At 35.9% G+C, this 9,774-nt stretch overlaps 1 protein-coding gene across 3 annotated transcripts; it reads right to left on the bottom strand.

Annotated features, from left to right (window-relative positions):
* Positions 1-2,173: 2,173 nt before the first annotated feature.
* On the bottom strand, positions 2,174-8,681 carry fgf17 (fibroblast growth factor 17). Of its 3 annotated transcripts, none has more exons than XM_043246272.1 (5): positions 7,725-8,681; positions 7,334-7,370; positions 6,586-6,733; positions 5,236-5,342; positions 2,174-3,289 (listed from the first exon to the last, which is right to left on the bottom strand). In XM_043246272.1, exons 1-5 carry the CDS (start codon positions 7,754-7,756, stop codon positions 2,999-3,001), a joined length of 615 nt encoding a protein of 204 aa, XP_043102207.1. In that variant the 5' UTR covers positions 7,757-8,681; the 3' UTR covers positions 2,174-2,998. The 3 variants fall into 3 exon arrangements, with proteins under 3 accessions (XP_043102207.1, XP_043102206.1, XP_043102208.1); XM_043246271.1 differs by having other exon boundaries at positions 6,586-6,766; positions 7,725-8,680; XM_043246273.1 differs by having other exon boundaries at positions 6,586-6,730; positions 7,725-8,680.
* Between the last annotated feature and the right edge of the window lie 1,093 nt (positions 8,682-9,774).

Below are 9,774 nucleotides of genomic sequence, written 5' to 3'. Positions count from 1 at the left end.
TTATGTTATATTAAGCTATATTAAACAAATAGATTACAATTTAAAATATATTATTATTATTTTTATTATAAAAATGGATTTAAATGAACGGTTTGCTTAGCAATATTTAATATTTGATAGCAAAGCATGTAAATATATATATGTATACACTTCTGAAGGATCGTAGGACTGGAGAAATGATGCTGAGAATTCCACTCATTGAACTTATATTTATTGCTTTATAGAAATAGATTTCTTTTTTATATATATTACTATATTTTATTTCACAATATCATTGCTATTTTTGACAGAATAAATGCAAATGAAAATGCAGATATCTTTTTAAAAAAGAAGGAAAGTGCTCCATCTAGTGTTGTAAAAGTGACATGCATTGGCAGATCATGATTAAAAATACTTAATTTCTTCTTCAGGCTATCTGTCATGTGCTGTAGGTGGATAGCAATCAAACGATTAGTAAGTCGTGTTGCATTATTCATTTGTGAGCATCCAAGGCAGCCAGAAAAGCTCTGAATGTTTCCTGGGCTCGCCTGAGATGCTTGAGGCCCTGAAACTGTGAGGTGAGAGGGACCTCCGCGGATCAGATCAGCTGGCTCTGCGCATCCCATTGTTGCTCTTTGTCGTGTCTCTCAAACCAGAGGCCTCTAGGAACAAAGGTGCCACGAAGCATGTACGTGGTCTCCAGAAATCTTCAGCTTTGTGCATTCAAATGAAAGGCGGTCAATGAAAGCAAAATTAGGGCCGATGAACTCACCTCGTGGGTTTAACGTCGCGACACGGGCCACAAGCTCAAACACAGCCATAGATGTAGAGAATAATACACCAAGTGCGACATGAAGGCTAGTACTAGCATCATAAACAAGTGCAGGCATTACACGCAATCTTTATGAAACACCCAGTACTCCATCGTGCAGTAGATTAAAATAATTTAGCATTTTTTGAGATGACATATGGTATAAATCACATGTAAATACTGTGGATACTGTTGGCTCTGTGACAGAGTTCTCAAGTGAAAGAGCATTTAAACGTTTCCGTCATTTTTCACGTTAGCTTTTACTTTATATAAGGGCTGAAAGTTCTTCAAACGCAAGAGGGCAGCAGTGAGTCACCGCAAAAAAAAAAAATTAAAATAAAATAAAATAAAATAAAATACAGGACTATTTACTGATTTATTTACTTTCTTAGAGATGTCAATGAAACAGTAACCTCCACACTATATAATCTACAAATGTGTATGCAATATATACACACCTAATGCTTGCTTATTAATGACTTAAAAGATAAATATTATTACCTGAACAGTAATACTAACTGTAATGTGTTTTTTTGTGTGTGGATAATTTTAATTTAATTATTTATGACTTTCGATGAAATAATTAGTATTGCGAAAATATGTGTATGTGAGTATGATTACACGCACACCTTTCTTGATACCTGGCGAAAACCCAGCTTTATATCACAGGAATAAATTACATTTTAAAATATATTTCGATATTAAGCGTTTTTTGTAATTGTAATAATAATATCTCTTTTTTATGATAATATACATGCATACATACATGCCTGTCCTAAACTTGAGGCAGTTGTGTTTAACTTTATTTTAAAGAAAACCACAGCTTGTTTTCCTAGCCAAGAGGGCAATACTATTAAATGGCAAAATGAATAACATATTTTAATATAATGGTCATGTCTGCTTTTGTTGCCAAATCCATTACTAGGGATGATCCCACACTTACATGGTGTTTTGAGTGGATCAACAGGCTTCGGGACCGCTATCAGCTCTCAGCAGCTGTTGGGGTGATTAGAGCTTATGAATATATGACAAGCAAATCGGTTAGGCAAGTATCGGTCACAAAGCAGTGCATCACTGTACTCATTCTTACTTCAAAATGCAGGATTACATGAATGACGGAAGAGAGCTGTGCATCCACCTTTCTCTCGATGCATTTTAATAGTGTGTCCCTCATTGTTTTACTTTTTATAGTAAGTTATACATTGTGTTAATGTGCTTATATGTTTTTAATATCAAAAATAGTATTTTTGGCAAATATAAAAGCCCTTGCTTATATATATATATATATATATATATATATATATATATATATATATATATATATATAAAGAAATTATAAATATAAATAATCAAATAAAAATAAAAATAAAAATATCAGCCAATTTAGAAAGGACCCTTTAAAAGATGAAAAAGAGCAATTAGGGACAATCAAAAAAATATAAATGATTGCTGTTGTGTAGATAATATGTAATCATGCAATTTATAAAAAGCAACTGTAGTCTTATTAAGAATATTTGAAGATGTAACTTACTCTAATTACAAGTACTTTATTTTTACTTTATAAACTAGTGGGTGAAATTAATTGAGGAAAATTACATCTGTTTTTATTTTTCTTTTCTTTTTTTTTTTGAAAAGTCTATTCTGCTCACTAAGGCTGCATGTATTATTTAACAAAAACAGCAATACCATGAAATATTATTAGAGTTTAGAATAACTTGTTTTCTATGTTATAATGTAATTTTCATTATCATTATTCCAGTCCTGCTCTCTGTCATTCTTGATCAATTTAATACGTCCTCGTTGAGTAGTCGATAAAAAATAAATAAACGAGCCGACCCAAGTACATTAGCAGATAGCAAACAATCATTTGTGTTTATTCATTTCTGTCCCAGACACATGAGGTAATGTCGACCATCTTCGCCGGCTGATTTCTATTTCATTTTACACCTATACTCCCCTCAAAAGGGAAATAGCTTCTTTTTTTTTCTTAACCGTGTTTAATATTGAGCGTATCGTCTAAAATGCTCACACAACACACATACAAATACCAGCTTAATTAAATATATACATTCTCTGTTACTCTCTTACCGTATTTACAAGTCACCCCGGTGAGCATCCGTTCGCTTTTTCAAGTCCATTAAGTACGAAAATATATAAAAATAAAGCTGCCTCTTCTTATTATTAACAGTCAGACGAGTTCGTGCGGTGTTAGGAAGCAGAGAGGGGCTTTCTGTTGCGCTTGGCCCGTCGGGTCGGTGGAAAGCTGATGAACTCAAAGTGTTTGGGTTGGTCCGAGTTCGGGAAAGGCAGCGGTCCTTTGTGGAGGCGCTTGATGAAGTGAACTTCCCGCTGGTTCTCCCTGGTTTTGGAGGCCTTGATGGGCCGGCCCTTTCTGCTGAAGGCCACGTACCAGCCCTCGTATTTAGCGTTCTGGAAAGCCGTGTAGTTGTTCTCCAGGACGATCTCTGTGAAGATGCAGTCCCTTCCTCGACCATTAGGCTGAGAGAAACAGAGGAAACCACAGGTCAATGATCGGTTACTTTCAGAACGCACGCAATTTAACGTTACTCTGTGAACGGTGCCTTTTTCCTCGCACTGAAAACGAGTTTACAGGGTAGCATCTGAACCTGCGCCTTGCATTTTGACTTTTTTCTGTGCTGGACATGTACAGTTTGGTATATATTAGGACATATATTCATTTTTTTTTAATGAGAAAAAATTAAATATTTATTAAGTAATGAAGCCAGATTTTTATATAAAAAAATAAATAAATAAAATAATATAAAAAAGAATATACTTAAATGTCGCTTGAATGTAATGTTTTCAGACACTTTATTGCATATTATTTGCAACTGAAAAATTAAATTAGTCGAAATTAAAGTGCTATTTCGACCCACTTATGAATAGGACTTAAATACATCTTTATGTAATAAATGAAAATTAATTCTGATGTACTTCTAAAATGTTCAGTTGTACTGCTGAGCGAAGGATAATTATGATAAAACTAAAATATACTTGCCATTTTTGTTCAAACTTGTAATTTCTATTTAACATATTATACAGAAATATATAAAACATTAAAAATGATGAAGCTGCAATTTACACTGTAAAAGTGGCACAATGTACTGTATTAATATGAAATTTTATTTCTTACAGGTGTGTGTGTGTGTGTGTGTGTGTGTGTGTGTGTGTGTGTGTGTGTGTGTGTGTGTTTACTGATGTGATGACAACACACTACAGTTAAAATATACTACATGAAGTACTTCTCATTTAAAGCATAACCAGTTAAAACTTGTACTTAATGATTAAATGAATAATAAATATAATAAATATATATAATATATATATATATATATATATATATATATAATTTGTCATTAAGAAGTGTCCTTTTTGAAAGTGTACTTGTGTGTTATGAAAAATAATAAAAATTTGTCTCCATTTCACCTTTTATTTCATTAACATTATGTTATGCAACTACATTATACGAGCAAGCACACTAGTTTTTCACAAGGGCTGGACTAAAGCAGCCGCTGGTCATGTGATCTCGACTCCACGGGCTTGGGTCTTATGTGAGCAGCCTCATCATTATTTCTTCTTCCTCACAGCCTGTGCCCTCATCTCTCAACACGTCTGCCTGTCCCAGCGCTTTGTCCCCGTGGCCAGTCCACAGCGCTGGAGACATGTTTTCCACTTCCTTAACGTCTGACTAAACACAGAGCGGGTGTGAAAGCGGTTTCCTTCACGCTCTCAGTGATCTCCACAGCCGGGCGGTTTCGGGCTGAAAGAGCAGCTCTGGCATTTTATGACTTATAATGTGAGACGGACGAAAGCATTTATTATGTTTATGTAAATTATCGTTCAAGATGCGATTCGATTAATCTGACCAAATTTTGATTTGTCTTCAGACTCCCATTTTATTTTGTCGGGTCTTATTACGTGTGCACTGTCATGCTCTGGATTTATTAAAGATGTTTAATAAGTCCTTCCTTATCTCCAAGCGTGCTTCCCGGCTCAGAACCATGACAAAATGTTAAATATTATGAGAAAAATATTTTTTTCCTTTTTTATATGTTGTACTTAATAAAGTATAATGTTAGATGCCATTTTTTTTTATTTATAAGCTGATTTTTACTTTGTATTAATTTATGTACAAAATTAGTATCTATTACTATAAAAAAATAAATAAATAAATAAAAAATAAATAAATATATATATATATATATATATATATATATATATATATATATATATATATATATATATATATATATATAAAAAATCTTTACTACTTATTTTGCGCACTTTGTAAACTTTTCTAAAAAATTTTCCATGAAACCACTACACTTTTCCCCTTTAACAGTGACAGGCCTACAATAAATTTTGTTATGCAGCTCAAAAATCTGATACACTAAGATATCTCTTCTTAAGCTGGTGGTACATACCTTGCCCACTAGTTTCCCCCTGCGGTTCATGCACAGGTATCTGCCACTTTCTGCTCCTTTGATCCGAACACGACTTCCGAAGGTGTCCGTCTCCACATAAAGTCTGGCTGTAATGCAGCGCAAGTGTTAGCGTCAAACCAAATACAGCAGCGTTGAACATGCTCAGTCATTCATCCAAACCATAGAATACGCTGCAGTCAAAATGAAAACACAGCTCAACGTTATTGAGGCCAGTGTAAAAGTAATTGCACCTGACTGTTCAATAGTCACCTTTATTGGGATAAATTAATATAATCAGTCTGGTTGTTTCACCGGTTATGCTGCCACACGAAGCATCAGTAGTGTTTAAGATTTGCTGCGTGAATATTGCATTATTAAGACTCCTAAAAAGTCATGGCTAGTATTTATTATTTTATCGGTTTTCATGTTTATCAAGTCTCATTAATGTTACGTATATCACCAACCTTTCCTTTTTGTGGATTATCATTCAGTGGCTTTATTGAAAACTGTTTATACTCTTCATACCTCCAAGCATTTCCTAGTTTAAAATATTATTAGAAGAATATATTGTTTCTTTTACATTTTGTCATATTCACTAAAGTACTATTTTAGATGCAATTTGTATTATTTATTTTAAGCAGATTTTTACTTTGTATTCTTTAATTTATAAAATTAGGATATATATAACTGTTTACTTATTTTAATCAATTTATTTAAATAGAAATGTGGCATCTATTGATATGTAATATATCATTGCATTAATTATTCAAAAAATGTATTGTTTTTTTTGTTATGTGTTTTTATTTGCTTATTTAATTTTTTTACCATTTATTTATTTTAATTTATTTTCATTTCCTCTAAACTTTTTCACACCATTATGGCAAAAATTAAAATAAATATATATATATATATATATATATATATATATATATATATATATATATATATATATATATATATATATATATATATATATTGTGTGTGTTGTGTAGTATATTTATATATCTATTTATTAAATATTAAGCAAGCAGTTAAATTAGGTGGTGCCATATGAACCTACAGTACTGTTTAAGATTTCACTAGCCTATATTCACTGCACGAATATTGCAATGTCAAGATCTTCAAGAGGACTCCTGAAAGCTAGTCAGATCAGTCTCATTTCCCCTTGCCGTTTGAAGCAAATTAACACTTCCTAATCAACACAAAAGGGAAACGATTAGGCAAAGAGAAGAGTCTTTTGAACTATCGGCGAGTCCCTTTTCAGCCAATAAAGCAATCAGACGCGAAAACAGCGCTATCTGCACCGAAACCTGCCGTGAGTTAATTAGCGTAGATGAATGCGCGGCTCACCGAAAGCGTTCCCGTCCTCGGCGGTGGCGCTCACGCGCTTGCCCTGGATCTGCACGTGCCTGCCGCTGGTCCTGCTGTACAGCTGATAGACTCGAACCTGCCGCCGGCTCAGCTGGTCCGTCAGGGAGCCCTGTTCCCTCACATACTGCTTAAAATTAGGAGAAGGGTGATTCTTCTCCCCCTTTTCGGTGCAAAGGGAAAATAAAATCACATATATTTCTCTCTCTGTTGCTGGAATAGAAAAACCTGCTCGTTTTGTGAACGCCAGCAAGAGCGCCGATCTAACTGTAGTCTATAATCAGCAGACTGCCTGAAGTAACTGAAAAGATTTCACTCCGATCTAGAGCAGTGGTTCTCGAATAGGGGCCCGCTAGAGGGCCTCAGCAAACTTACAAGGAGCCGCGGATGAGTTCAAATTACTTTAAATGTTGCATTAAAGTGCATCGATGTTGATTAGAACGTTATCAGAATGAGAACTGACCCAACTATTCTATTCTATTTTAATACAAATACCACTATGTTAATATATATATATATATATATATATATATATATATATATATATAAACATTATTCGAGTTTTGACGTAATTGACTGTAAAAGTATATCCTAATGTAGTCAAAAAGGTTAAGAACCACTGCAAAACTGATTATATTTATTGCCGAAGCCGTGCAGTTATTATGACACACTTTCACGTCTTACAAAAAACACGAGAAAAAAAAAGAAAAGAAGTACAATACATATTTACCTGCGCGTGACACCACACCACGAAGAAGTGAAAAGAGCTATAAAATAAAACAAAAGCGAGGAGAATTAGTCGATAGGCCAAAGCAGCACGCTGTTATCTTAAATTCACCAAAGATTGTCTTATGAGAAATAAATCAAGTAAAAAGAAACATGTTCGCTATGTAAAGTTTTCGAATTAGTCGCATGTTCTTCTGAGGTGAAAAAAATAATTGAGATTTAAAAACGCTTTTTTTTTAAAACAACAACAAAAAAGTGCAAAAAGTAGGCTATAAAATAAACGTTTAGAAACCTAAATGTGCTTTTGTGGCGCTGGACATCATTTAGCTATATCCGCGACCTCAAAGTTTTAAGATTAAACGCCCACAAACACGGCTAGATATCAAAAGACTCACATGTACAAGCAGCGCTGATTTATTCCATACATTGTGTGAACGCAAAATATAATCTCGTGTCCAGGGTTCTCCCGAACGATAATCCAGCTCTGAGCTCCTCGGTTAAACGAGCCGGGTCGAATCCATGCGGCGCTGGAGAAGAGTGCGGCGGCCCTAGATCTCCGGACGCGCGTCTCCGCGAACGCACGCGCGGATAAATCCGATCAGGAAAAAAACGATCCGCGCGCGGTCCGGAAGATTGTGGGGTTCCATCGTAGGTGTCCCGTACGAGGCCCGCTGTCTAAATCACAGTTTGTCGGATACTCTGGATGTGGTGTCGGCGCGCGCTGTCACTCGTGGTCCCTCACTGCGCCGGTGTGATAGACGTCAGGATCCCTCCCATGAGTGTGGCACCTTTTCCCCCCTCTTCACGCGCTCTGTGTTCTGCTGGATGGGCACTCGGAGGGCTTTCCAACTCCTACCGCGTTCGGATGAACTGCACGACCTGCATGTTTCTGGAGTAGGTCGAGAGGCCTCCTAACTCGGTCCCGTCCGATCAATCTATCCGAATGATGTCTCCAGATCACCCTCTGCATTTAAAGCTCCGAGGGTTCTTGAGAAGGGGGTGTGCCGCGTGATGTTTGGTTTGTCAGGGCCCATCTCAGCGTTGGTCTTTCCCCGCGAAGGGGCCGCGACTCACACCTTTTGCTAACCTGGCAGATCTAATGAGAAAACAATGGCGGCTTTTAATCACAGGCCTCCAGCTGGTTTTTGTTAGCTCGTGCGGAATCAACATCAAGCACTAACGATATACCGTCAACAGGATGCTCGCTTTCCGACGCATAGTTAAGTTGCATCGCAGCAGTTAGTGCTGTCTTGCAAGTGCGACCCTACGCCAGAGCCACCACCTGGTCCCTTCAGGCGAGCTTCTCCTCCTTAGGAGAGTGAAACTCAAAGATCACAGACTGTCCGTCGGCGTTTCTGAGCTGGTCTGTGCTTCAGAACCCAGATTGGTCATCAACGCAACCAACCCATGTTTAATTTGTCTAGTCAAAACGACATGTGTTGGCGAAATGCAAGTTCAGTTGGATGCACCAAAATCTGTTTGCGGTCAAAATGCTGGAATACGTGCTTTATGCATTTTGGCAAGATTGCTTCATTTATAGAAAGTCTTTATGTCTCTGTTTTATCACATCAATGTCTTTTTTTTTCAATTTATTAGTGGCCTAATGGAGATCATACTGATTGTTTGGTGGCCGGACACGATGGCGACAGACGCGAGCGTGAGTCTTGGCGTATATTGCAATGTGTTCTCCACCCATCAGTTAGCATTCTGCTAACGATGGACAGATAGTCGGTAGGTGTGAATAGTTATTGACGATAAAGGCGGGTGAGACAGGTGTGTGTTTGATGTGAACGGAAAGGGGGACATATATAATAATAGCATAAGTCTCTGTGTTCTAAATCTTGCAGGATTCTATAACTGTACGAGCATTTTCACTGATTATTACATTTCTAAATAATAATAATAATAATAATAATAGAAATTTAATGCAATGCATATATATTAGTTTGAAATTAAATTTTTTTTTTACTTTTTTTTTTTTTTTTTTTTAAGAATTTCAAGCTCATGGTTAGTTTTTTTGTTCATGAGCAAGCCCAGACGCGCAACCTTATTTCTGCACAAATTTTGTATTGGAAGGAGAAATCTGCTAAATAGATTTCACGAGGACAAAGCAAAATAACCCAAATATTGTCAGAATATATGAAGAAACAGGCAAGAAATGCTATTACTGACAAACACTCCAATGGACCTTTTCGTGTTTTCAGAGGAATTTCATCATAATCGGAGAAAATATTAGTATAAAACAATTTTCAGCACGTAACATATTGCATTAAACATAATTCTGAAGTACAATGACTAAAATTTAATTTTCTTATTAAACACACTCCAATAATCTCAATAATCTAATTTTATAGTGGTGAACATTTGTGCATTTCCATTGGACACAATAGCAAGTGAAAAATCCATGATGGTGTTTCTACGACTCTCCAAAGGAGGAAAAACAGT

This window comes from Puntigrus tetrazona, chromosome 8, assembly GCF_018831695.1.
Source record: "Puntigrus tetrazona isolate hp1 chromosome 8, ASM1883169v1, whole genome shotgun sequence".
Classification (NCBI taxonomy): domain Eukaryota; kingdom Metazoa; phylum Chordata; class Actinopteri; order Cypriniformes; family Cyprinidae; genus Puntigrus; species Puntigrus tetrazona.
Note: the sequence above shows the minus strand (reverse complement) of the source record. Positions and strands in the feature narration are given on the sequence as shown.